The following is a 12,274-nucleotide window of genomic DNA, read 5'->3' as shown; positions in this document are numbered from 1 at the left end:
TTTTGTTTAGTGTACGATTAACAATGAGGCCCACCTTGCTGTAGCCATGTCGATAAACTATCGACATTTCTTGCAATTTTAATTTTACTTCAAAGGTTTAACGATACCTAAAATGAACAAAAACGCTTTTATTCTTTATTGTGGTTATCAGATCACAATTTTATCGTCACGCCCCAGCAGGGAACCAAGGGAAAGTTCAGATATTTCATTAAAATACATAAATACCTACTAAAATATGTGTTCCGCAATAATTGAATTATTTGATTACATTATAATATATTCATTATCCATTAGCATTTCAATTATGTTCATGTTTGACGAAGATATTGAAGCTTCAATTATTAATCGCTATTTCGTTCCGCTGTGTAGCGTTTATCGATTATAACATGATTAAAATCGACTTTTTACATCCCTAAAAGAGCACACATATACGCTTTTACGCACACATACACAGCCTGGGCGCATCAAAAAAGGCAACACTTGATTTGAAGTCCATCTTGTCAACAGTATGGTTGTCCTTTTTTGACAAACGGCATTTTTAAAAGAGCGAGGAGAGAGAAATGATACTAGTTGCTGCGCCGTGAAAGAGAACAGAAAACGTTGGGCCCTTGAACGTCCACTATACGTCAAGTTTGACAGTTTTGAGTGACTTAACCTTTGCCTTTGACGTACCCAACCAACGGCCGTTGGGGCTTGAATTTTATTAATTATATTATATAGTTTTAATTGTTATTCACAACTAATCAATTATATTATAACCAGTGCAATGAAACCTATATTAGTTAATTTGAACATTGGTGACCAATTGACAGCTACATCATGCGGCCATGTCGTTGCAGAATTAATTAAATTTATAGCTCATCAAAGGCTACAAATACCTTATACCTATCAATGGTTAAAACAAGTAGTTAATAAGAAAAAGATGAGTGAAAACGCTGACAAAAAAGACAGTTTGCAATCTGAAATGCATTTTCGTTTAGTCTCCAGCGCTTTAGAAAATTTAGATTTCATTTTGAAGGTAAGGTTTATTTTCTGACTGTAAGATGAATGATGATAAATCCTATTTAAATTAGTCTGGTTGTATTTCATGTTTTAAAAATATGTATGGGAAATTATCGGTAAATAATGTTATTTTATATTAACACATTCAGTGCCGAAAACCCGACTATCAGGTATTTTATGATTTCGTTCCCAGGCCGGACGACCCGATAGACGGGATCGTGGTACTGCTTTCTATTGTTGTGGCCTGGTGGCGGTCGGCGGGTTTGGGCTGGTCGACAAAATTGTTGTGGCTTGTTTGGCTGGGTGGCAATGAATGTGTTAATTTAGGAGTAGCCCAACTGGGTAGGACCACAGCCATAGCACTTATATTGCTTTTTCTGTAAGTGATAACTGTGATAAGAATACATTGTATAGCAAGGAAGGGTCTTGCATTCACTCGACAATCTATGTACACCAAGCTGCATGGCCACTTCATGAAATATTTTTAAAATTTGTCCATGCAATTTTGCAGCTCACATATAAAGAGTGTCACTCTTTATTTGAAGTTTTGTTTGAAGGAAGGAGCAGTAAAAAGGTCCTTTACTACATCCAGTTTAATTTCAGAGTCTGCTTCAAGAGATAAATGGTTCAATGATCCCGGAGGAAGTATGCATTGCCCTCGGGAGTACCCCTGTAACCTGCAAGGAAGTCTACAGGCTGCTGCTGCCAACTGTGTGCCACACGTCCCAGTGTCACTCCAACCATATTGCAACAGACCAAAAAATACAGAGAAGCGTCTTCAAGTAAGTTCATGTAGTGTCACATGCTCCCATTGCCACAGTGGCGGATTTGCAGTCTTTGCCGCCCTAGGCCCCAGGGCCTGTAGCCGCCCCTTTCTCAGCACCCATCATATTGACTACATTTTGAGTTGTTATCATGAGCGAATTTTATGTCACAATTTGCCGCCCCTAATATCTTGCCGCCCTAGGCCCAGGCCTAATGGGCCTTAGGGCAAATCCGCCACTGCATGGCCATGCCCCAGGGCGGGCAGCACACTAGGCTAGGTTTTTTTATGGTTTTTGTATGTTACAATAGGCTATTTTTATATTTTACTCTTAAAATATTTAAAGACTAACTTAAGGTACAAAGTGAATGAAGAGGTAGTGTAATGTGCAACAGGGAAAGAACCAAATCATTACAGTTTCTGTGCCTCAGATGGGAAGCAATATTTAGCATGGTATAATAAGTGGTATCCTGTCTGTATCAGGATACTAGAGAAACGTGGCCTGAGAAACAATAATAATAATACCCCCTGAAAAAAATCTTTATATGTTAGAAAGTATTTTTTTGTAATCACGGTTGCTCATCAATGCTGGAGGGGTGCTTGTATTCCCTCTAACTTAGGTATATAGCATGTCCCACTCAAAAGTTCTAATGTACAAGTACCCATGTAACTTACTATTATATATTTCAGAACATTGGTGACATCGGAATTAAGTCAAGTGATCTTCTCTCCCATGACCCCAACCAACATGTACATCTTCATAAGAAAGAAGCAAACAAATATTCCCGTGACCAGCGATACCTTCATCCCGGCCCGTGGATGCAGGCTCCCGAAGGACACCAAGATTGTTGTTGTCGACTTCCGAGCAGAGAAGCAGGAACACCTCTCCTGTTGTAACGATTTCCAGATATTCGGAGAAGTTATTAGTGAAAGCATGGTGAATTTGCAATTGGGCGATGAACCTAATTTTAGAGAGATAGAGTCTAGTGAAACTATGGCCTGGTACCAGTCTTCATATGTAATGAAGGGATTTAAAGACTGCATTATCAATGGGAGCTCAATCACAAACATGTGGCTTGAGTCTTGATAAACAGACTGATCAATTAGTACATTTATCATATTGGCTTATAATAGTATATTCATTACCAATGAAGCTTTCACGCGGCGTGCCGATTATTATGGAACCTCCGAGAAAACGCGGCGCAGAAACGCGAGTGTGTAAGGCAGTGATTTTGATAGCACAGATTGTGCAAGTGTTATTTTAAACGTCTAAACTTATATGAAATTATGACGCTTAAAATAACACTTGCACAGTCTGTGCTATCAAAATAGCTGCTGAGAGTGCTCAGTTAGATTGGTCTGACTCTATTCGCCAGATATGGAGGCATCTGTGGTCGGTCTTAGCTATATACTGACATAGCGCTGTCTCACTGGCATGGTATGATAACCGCGTACAGATGTAGTGCATAATTGTTTACCCTCGTATTTTCTCGGAAAGGTTTGTATTTCTCATGCTACTTCAGTCAACCTCTGTACTTTTTGTACCGAGACTGACTGAAATAGCAAGACTCGTTCGTACGTCGTCTGTAGCCACACCATGTGCAGAATAATGTTTAAAGATGATATATTATAGGCCAGTACTGATACTAGGATATAGTCAAGTTCACTATTTCAATCATAAACCTATAAATGAAATTAGTAAAATTATACTTAATGATTTAAGTTATCATAAAAAAAAACTATTGTCATAGGATTTGCTCAAAATATTCTTATGTTACCATAGAATAGATTATAGATTCGTATAAATATGACTTTAGATAGGTAGGTAAATATTTGACTAGTGACCCACTGTGGTATACGCCACTGTACACGTTTTTAGTGTGTACCTATTAATACTAAAACAATTTTGTTTTATTGTATTCAAAGTTATTTTTTATGTTACTCCATTTAAATAAACTGACGTAAATACATTGATAAACATTTTTTTTGTACACTAGATCCGCACGAAGATCTAAATAGTGCATTTTAGTACAGATTTTTAGCGCAATTACTTGACGGTTGTTACCACATTTTTTTTGTACCTACATAAGTCACGTGAATGCCCAGTTTCATGCTTTCTTCCATGGGACTATACTTCTATAGATCTATGGCTCGAGTACCATGGCATGAGACGGCAAAGCCAAATTTCACCGCCTTAGGTATCGTCACATTGCTGGGTCTCTTAATACTCCAGACAGCCGTCGTGTACATACAGGAAACCTGGATAAATATCCCAGATCCGGTGAAAGAGCGACCGTCTAACTCGCTATAGACACAAATTAGCGGCAGTGCCACGTCGAAGTCTAGCCAAAACGGGTAATCTACACATGTCATGGGCCCCGCTGTATACAATAACCTACTTACCAATAATAAACTCAGTGCCAGCATCCATAAATGAAGCCCCTAGTTTGGTAGGTTTCAAAGGTAAACTCGAAAATTGGCTTGAGCGGCCGTTTTATATCGAAGAATATTTTGAACTCAAAATATTTAATAAGTACATAGTTAATAAAAACCAAGTAATGTAAATAATAATGTCGTAATAATTGACCTGTTAATTGAATTTTTTTCTTTTTCTTTTAACGGTCAGCTTAAATCAACACTTTCAACTACTATTCTGATTTCTGCTACCGCCGCGTTCGCGTAGGCTCATCAGCAACTCATCAGCTTCTTTTAGCTAAATTGACAATTGCAAAAGAGTGGTTATATGCATCAATATCCCAAACCCCTCTGTTTGTATGAATCATTATGTTTAGCCCATACTCAAACCAGAATTCACCGGGCATTTGAATAATTCTGATGTTCAGAGCGCCAATCAAAATGCCTGTAACCAGAACGTCGTCTACCCAAAAGTATGGATGGTACATGGCTTCATTTATTAGTTTTGCTGCTACTGTAGGGGTAGTTACGTAATACCAGCCTGACACGTATGTCGGATATTCCTTATTTGGATATTCTTCCAAAGACACGTACCATCTATTCTTATTATCTCGTTTGGGTTCTGTATTGTTTAGTATGTAGCCCATAATAAAATCTTCGTCGTCTATAGTTCTTAATAAAATGTTTAATATTTTTTCGAAACGGAATACAGTGTCATCATCAACTTTGAGAATGTAGGTCGCATCGGGGCATTTCGTTGTGACCCATTGTAAGCCCATTAAATGTTTAATTGTCAAGTTGCGGTAGCTTTCTGTAAATGCCCCTTGGAGAATATCGTGGAACTTTTGGTTTTCTTCTTCTATTAGACTTTGGGTAATATTCCTGAAAATATATGGTTTATTGATATTATCTGGAATGGCGTGTAGAAATATTTTACAGGTGGCGCCAGCATAGGTTTTACCCATTTTACTTGTTAATCCTGCGCTGAGGCGCCATCTATAAAAACCTTCTACAGTTGCCAATTAGTTTACCCTTTGAATACCAAAAAATCCTATAGGAGTGATTTATTGTGACCGTAGCTTAGACAAATTCTCTTTGACCGTAGCGAGCGTTCTAGCGTTCGATGACCATGCTGTCATAGTTTTAGGTAAGTTTTCAAAGTTTTGTGTTCTCTTGTTAACCTTATCGCCGCCATTTTGATATAAAGTCAATACATTTCGTGCCCTATACACAGGAACACACCACGAGTTGATATGTCAGTTAGTTAATTTATGTAATTGTGTTAGCGTGTGCGTGTATTTTTAGATAGGTACGTGAAAATTAGAGATGCAACGGATAGTTGTTTGGCCGGATACCGGATACCGGATATTCGGCCTGACTATCGGCCGAATATTCGGTATCCGGCCGCCGAATATTCGGCCGACCGAACTAACCTAATACATTTCGGTTTTTCAGGTGCGCATTGTGTAGAGTTCGACCTGTTTCCTAGTGAACGTTCGCGCGGACACATTTCTAGGTTCGAAATGAGTGCGCATGGAAGTGAGCCGAATGTTTCAATTGTTTTAAAACAATAAACAAGTACGATTATGACCGTGACTGTTTCTTAAATCCAATTTGATTATTCCGGAATCAAGCAATGTTACTATCCGGTATCCGGCCGGATATTACAATATTGGCCGGATAGGCCGATTACCGGATAGTAACCGAATATCCGGTGCATCTCTAGTGAAAATTGTAGGAAACTTCTCAAACACGGCATGCAGCTGGCAAATATGCTTACTTTTCTTTAGGTGGAATTTCCGCCAGTAAAAATATTCTCGCAGCATGCAATGACTTCAGCTTTTCTTGTGGCATAACTCTGCGGAACATATTTCGAAGCTCAAAATTACCGACATACGACGTCACTATTATGATTATAAATGGGCTTTCTGAAACATATAAAGTTAAACAAATAAAACAACCCATGGGTAAAACGAATCTAACGATCCACGATGCCTCACATCGGTTGATTTTTTTAAAAGCATCGTGCCTAACTAAGGGTGGTATTTCATCTGTCCAAATTTGTATTTGGGTCTCACATTTTGCTTAGTGAGAGAGTGAGACGCAATGCATATTGGACAAAGAAATTGGACAGGTGGAATACCAACCTAAGATATAACATCCATTGATAAACACAATCACATGTTAGGTATTGACGGTACCCATATACTTAGAGTTTGTGCGGAAAGAGAAGAGTCGTGGAATGTATGGGGCCCAATACATTCCACGACTTCTCTTTCCGAACAGACTATACCACAAAATTAATGGTAAAAGGCTTATGTCATATAAATTATTGATCTCCTTTACAAATTTCCACCCCATTTTTTACACCCTTAAGGTATGTTTTCGGGAATAAAAAGTATACCCACAACTCAAACTATCTCCACACCAAATTTCATCTAAATCGGTTCAGCGGTTATTGATTCCCCATGCAAATTTCCACCCCCCTTTTCATCCCCTGAAAGGGTGAGTTCTGGGATAAAAACTAATAAAAAGTATCCTATGTCCATCCCCGGGACTCAAACTATCGGTATACCAAATTTCAACTAAATCGATTCAGCGGTTTAAGCGTGAAGAGGTCACAGACAGACATACTTTCGCATTTATAATATTGTTAATAATAATATGGAGATGGATGGATTCTTACTTTGACAAAACCTTTCGGGAGGCGATATTATATAATCTTTTATAACCCGATATTCCATTGGATTGTAAAGTAGTCTTCTTTTTGTCACTCTTTTTATTTGTAAATTCGTATAAATCCAAAAACTTAAATAAAAACTTATACTTAAAAGTATTGCTATTTTCTTTAATTTTCTCTGCATTTTAGGACAACAATTAGGAAATGATTGGTTTTTATTTACCTACTTATTTACTTAATAAAAAGTAATATTTAAAGTAACATGACACACTAAAATATTACATTGTTGATTACAAAAGTCATGGGTCATGGATTACGTACAACTATTTTATGCACTACAATTTGACTACAATGATGTATGTAGTAGGATGTGTCATATGAAGTAAGAAGTGCCTACGCCTACATAAGGTGCTCTATGGTACTAGAAAAAAAAACAACGGGTTGCTCTCCGGGAGTGCCGGCAGAAGTGAAAACTCAACGACATTGTAACTCAAAATATTAATAACAGCGCCATCTAGTGCAAAATGTCTGCAGCACTATGTATAATTGAGGTTAACGCCATCTAGCGTTATTTCGTCGCATTACTTGAAACCCCTAAGCACATCACTGTGAGTACTACAGTTATATTAATACCAGTTTGAGGGAAACTCACTAGATGGCATTTAAATCAAAAAAGAAAAACATAATGACATTGTCCGTCACACGTGACGTCACGCAAGCGCCCTGCGCCGACTAAACGAAACAGCAGGCTCAGGCATACATTTTCGCCGCGCGGTAGAAAGAGAGGGTTACGTCTTAAGCCTTACGCTGTCTCGAGTTTAACATTTTTTCCCCACCTCAAAAAGTGCACAGCGCCGCTAAAGAAGTTTTCACTTCAAAAACAACGGGTTGCACTCCGGGAGTGCCGGCAGAAGTGAAAACTCAATGACATTGTAACAGTTTTCCGATCAGGTCACGAGTCCGTCTTACGTCTTACGAATCTTATGGTCACGTGACCTGTCGCGAGTTTAACATTTTTTCCCCATCACAAAAAGTGCACAGCGCCGCTAAAGAAGTTTTCACTTCAAAAACAACGGGTTGCACTCCGGGAGTGCCGGCAGAAATGAAAACTCAATGACATTGTAACAGTTTTTCGATCAGGTCACGCGTCCGTCTTACGCTCTCGCGAGTTTAACATATTTTCCCCATCATATGAAGCAAGCAAAGCAGGCAAACCGAGAGGACAGCACTTTTCAAAGCAACCTACAATTCACGTACTTTTTCTTGTGGACTGTATTAGGTTCTGCCATCTTGTGGGCTACAATGTAAGCCTAAATTTGATATTCTATATACACTTCGCGCCAATAAACAGGGGGCTCCTGTGCTGCCCCCTATAGTTCGTGCCAGAGATGGGCATCATTCGAATAAACTTTTATCGGAATAATCATTCGAATAAACAATAATTCACGATTTTTTTATTCGCAGATGATTTATTCGCGAATGATTTATTCGCGGATAATTTATTCGCGAATAATTTATGCGCGGATAAATCATTCGACCACTTTTCAAATGATGACGAATGATTTATTCGTTATTTCATTCGAATAAATCCACGAAAAATATTTAAGTTTTTTGGCGTATTCCATTCAAATAAACAACACGAATAATAACACCTTTAATAAATTTAATATGACTTGTTTTTACTGTAAATTTGTTCTGACAACTTAAAGATTGTTAAGTGTTAAAGGATAAGCCCAGGTAGTATAATAAACAAAGGATTAGCGTGAACAATGAATTACTCACATACAAAGTTATATTAATTTTATTATAAATCTTGATCTCATTGTCAAAATATTGTGTTAATGATTAATTTTAATGTACTTACTAACATCTAGCTGTAATGTATTATGGTACTAACAATATTGTATGGAATTTTTATATTCTGAAATAAAGATATTTTATTTTATTTTATTATTTATTAATAACTTTCTAGCCAGACCTAGAAAGAGATAGCTATATACTAAAAGAGTGAGAAAACCAAATTTTCTTAGCAGTTGTTTGCTTCAGAGCGAATCTCACAACGAGTAATTTATATTTACATTACTATTTAGGTAGTTGTAGGACTTGCAGGTAGTGGTATTGCACATCAGACGGTGCGTTTCGGGAAATGAATTAGAGATTAACTAGATACGATATAGTAAAGATAACTTTACTATTTAATATCTAGTGAATCTCTAATTCATTTTCCGAATCACGGCGCCAGCCGCTATAAGGTACCTTTTGCCGTGTAACGTCACATATCTTTACTATTTCATATCTAGTGAATCTCTAATTCATGTCCTGAATCGAGCAAACAGTTGCCAAATCTTTCGAAGCCGTGACACGTTTATAAGGTATTCCAATAAACAAATTATTCGTGGCAATTCATTCGACGAATAAATTATTTGCGGATGAATATTCGACGAATAATTTATTCGAATATGAATAATCATCTGACATTTTTATTCGTCATTCGCGATAAATTTTGTTATTTTCATTCGTTATTCGTCATTCTAATAAAATTTGCCCATCTCTAGTTCGTGCACGTTCCGTATTGCTGCAGTCGGTAGGATAATTATAATTATACCTATAATTGGTTTTTTAGGATTAGAAATAAGGTGAACAATCTTGATGACCAGATTTCTACCAGTTTCTACTATACCCATGCCATATGTGTTCTGTTGAAAAATGTAGTATACCCTTTTTAAAACCAAATAATATGAATAATAATATAAAATAACAATTCAATAATAATAATAGGCGTTGTAAGGGTAATAATGTTGCAATAATTGACTTATTGTTTATTTTTCTTCTAATGGCCATTGGTCAGCTCAAAAAGTTTCAGCTATAGGTACTATTTGATTTGTTGCTGCCGCATAGGCTCACCAGCTTTTTTTAGCTAAATTGACAATAGCATAAGAGTAGTTATATGCTTCAATATCCCAATCCTCTTTGTTAGCATGAATTACAACGTTTAGCATATACTCAAAAAAGAATTCACTGGGCATACGAATAATTCTGATGTTCAGAGCGCCAATCAAAATGCCTGTAACCAGAACGTCGTCCACCCAAAAGTATGGGTGGTACACGGCTTCATTTATTAGTTTTGTTGCTACTGTAGGTGTCATCATTCATCATCATTTCAGCCTATATACGTCCCACTGCTGGGCACAGGCCTCCTCTCATGCGCGAGAGGGCTTGGACTATAGTCCCCACGCTAGCCCAATGCGGATTGGGGACTTCGCATACACCTTTGAATTTCTTCGCAGATGTATGCAGGTTTCCTCACGATGTTTTCCTTCACCGAAAAGCTAGTGGTAAATATCAAATGATATTTCGTACATAAGTTCCGAAAAACTCATTGGTACGAGCCAGGATTTGAACCCGCGACCTCCGGATTGAAAGTCGGACGTCATATCCACTCGGCTACCACCGCATTACTGTAGGTGTAGTTACGTAATACCAGCCTGCCACGTATGTCGGATATTCCTTATTTGGATATTCTTCCAAAGACACATACCATCTATTCGTGTTATCTCGTTTAGGTTCTGTATTGTTTAGCATGTAACCCATAATAAAATCTTCTTCTTCGTCGTCTGCAGTTCTTAATAAAATGTTTAATATTTTTTCGAAACGAAACACAGTGTCATCATCAACTTTGAGTATGTAGGATGCATTAGGACATTTCGTTGTGACCCATTGTAAGCCCATTAAATGTTTAATTGACAAGTTGCGGTAGCTTTCTGTAAATGCCCCTTGGAGAATATCTTGGAATTTTTGGTTTTCCTCTTCTATTAGACTTTGGGTAATATTCCTGAAAATATGGTTATTGATATTAGGTACACATTATCTGGACGGGGTTGCGGTCGACTATCAGTATCAGTACCTATAGGTGTACATTTTTCGCATTGATGATGAATAGGTAAGGTAAGGTAGTGTTGCTGTTCTGTGATTCTGTTGGCGTGTCCGTGTATTTTTTAAATACCTAGGAAAAACTTCTCAACAGCTGCCTCGGCGGCGCGCGCGAGGCACCTCTACACTGGCCGTTCTGTGAGCGAGGAAATTGCCTCGCGCGTACCTATGCTCGCTGTGTGTGGACCCGGCTAATCTCACGGTATGCAGCCGGCAACGATGCTTACTTTTCATTCGGTGGAATTTCTGCCAGTAAAAAAATTCTCGCAGCATCCATTGACTCCAGCTTTTCTTGTGGCATAACTCTGCGTAAAATGTTTCGTAGCTCAATATCACCGACATACGACGTCACTATGATGATTATAAATGGGCTTTCTGAAACATACCTATAAAGTTAAACAAATAAAAAAACCTATTGGTTAAATGAATCTAACGATGCCTCACACATCGGTTGATTTTTTTAATAGAATCATACCAGCGCCACTTTGGTAACCATAGTAACTCCAGGTTTAACGTTAACCCCGGGTTAGAGGAATGGTGCAAGTGCTTAACCCCTCTGTGCATGATATTGATAAGGATCCTAACCGAATTTTTAGCCACGTTTGTGCATTTTTTGGAGAACGACATTTCTGCTCTATAAAGCACAATCGAGGTTTGAACCCACGATTGTAGACCACCCAAAGACCACCACGCACATATGAAAGGTAATGTAAGGGGTGGGTGATGGCAATAGGTACCTTAATTCTATAAACATAAGGCAATTTTATTAAGTATTGCGGATTCTTACTTTGACAAAACCTTTCGGAAGGCGATATTATATAATCATTTATAAACCGATATTCCATTGGATTGTAAAGTATTCTTCTTTTTGTCACTTTTTTTGTTTGTAAACTCGGATAAATCCAAAAAGTTGTGATAATTAATAGTATTGCTATTTTCTTTAACTTTCTCTGCATTTTAGAACAATAAATTTGGAAAGCCAAAACTTTTAATATTTACCTATAACAATACTTATTCCCTAAATAAAAAGTAATAAGTATTTAAAATAACATGACAATATATGTATTACATTGTTGATTACAATGATTACAACTGTGTCGAAATCTAATCAAAGGTGCCACTTTACGCTTACCATAAGGACGAGATTTGCTGGTACCTTTATACGAATATCATGTCAAAGCGTTCTTATGGCAAGCGACAAAGTGGAACTTTTTGCTTGGAAACGATAAGTACATTTAATGCACCAAAGAGAATATTATACAAATTTATGTAGTATAAAGTGCCGACGCCTATATAAGTTGCTCTATGGTAGGTAAGTACTAGAAAAAAACAGGTCTATATTTTAAGGTCGAATAGCTTAAGTTCTCTAATTCTATTCTCCTAGAAAAAAAAAATCTAATTCTATTCTATTAGTCAAATCAGTTTCTTTTTTTGAACTATCAAAACCATTTGCTAGTATCTGCTAGCAGCTACTACTTACTCAT

General features: G+C 37.4%; 2 protein-coding genes and 1 long non-coding RNA gene across 3 annotated transcripts; 1 reads left to right on the top strand and 2 right to left on the bottom strand.

Moving 5' to 3' along the window:
• The first annotated feature begins 662 nt into the window (after positions 1–662).
• Positions 663–2,982, top strand: LOC134799212 (uncharacterized). Its single transcript, XM_063771601.1, has 3 exons — positions 663–1,018; positions 1,606–1,784; positions 2,456–2,982. The coding sequence occupies exons 1-3, from the start codon at positions 767–769 to the stop codon at positions 2,850–2,852; spliced, it is 828 nt and encodes a 275-aa protein (XP_063627671.1). The 5' UTR covers positions 663–766; the 3' UTR covers positions 2,853–2,982.
• A 1,325-nt stretch (positions 2,983–4,307) lies between these two features.
• LOC134799469 (beta-1,3-galactosyltransferase 2-like) lies at positions 4,308–7,143 on the bottom strand. Its single transcript, XM_063771876.1, has 3 exons — positions 6,867–7,143; positions 5,961–6,108; positions 4,308–5,062 (listed from the first exon to the last, which is right to left on the bottom strand). Exons 1-3 carry the CDS (start codon positions 7,042–7,044, stop codon positions 4,465–4,467), a joined length of 924 nt encoding a protein of 307 aa, XP_063627946.1. The 5' UTR covers positions 7,045–7,143; the 3' UTR covers positions 4,308–4,464.
• A 3,408-nt stretch (positions 7,144–10,551) lies between these two features.
• Positions 10,552–11,803, bottom strand: LOC134799484 (uncharacterized). The gene is made up of 3 exons (XR_010145416.1): positions 11,578–11,803; positions 11,018–11,165; positions 10,552–10,692 (listed from the first exon to the last, which is right to left on the bottom strand). It is a non-coding gene; the product is annotated as an uncharacterized LOC134799484 (long non-coding RNA).
• Between the last annotated feature and the right edge of the window lie 471 nt (positions 11,804–12,274).

This window comes from Cydia splendana, chromosome 18 (genome assembly GCF_910591565.1).
Source record: "Cydia splendana chromosome 18, ilCydSple1.2, whole genome shotgun sequence".
Classification (NCBI taxonomy): domain Eukaryota; kingdom Metazoa; phylum Arthropoda; class Insecta; order Lepidoptera; family Tortricidae; genus Cydia; species Cydia splendana.
This window is presented reverse-complemented; position numbering and strand designations above follow the sequence as displayed.

Coding starts and splice junctions, on each gene's coding strand:
- LOC134799212 (XM_063771601.1), top strand. CDS start 767: ATGAAACCTATATTAGTTAATTTGAACATTGGTGACCAATTGACAGCT. Junction 1,019..1,605: donor ATTTAGATTTCATTTTGAAG/GTAAGGTTTATT, acceptor GTTTAATTTCAG/AGTCTGCTTCAAGAGATAAA. Junction 1,785..2,455: donor ATACAGAGAAGCGTCTTCAA/GTAAGTTCATGT, acceptor TATATATTTCAG/AACATTGGTGACATCGGAAT.
- LOC134799469 (XM_063771876.1), bottom strand. CDS start 7,044: ATGCAGAGAAAATTAAAGAAAATAGCAATACTTTTAAGTATAAGTTTT. Junction 6,109..6,866: donor TCCCGAAAGGTTTTGTCAAA/GTAAGAATCCAT, acceptor TATATGTTTCAG/AAAGCCCATTTATAATCATA. Junction 5,063..5,960: donor GAAATTCCACCTAAAGAAAA/GTAAGCATATTT, acceptor ATATATTTTCAG/GAATATTACCCAAAGTCTAA.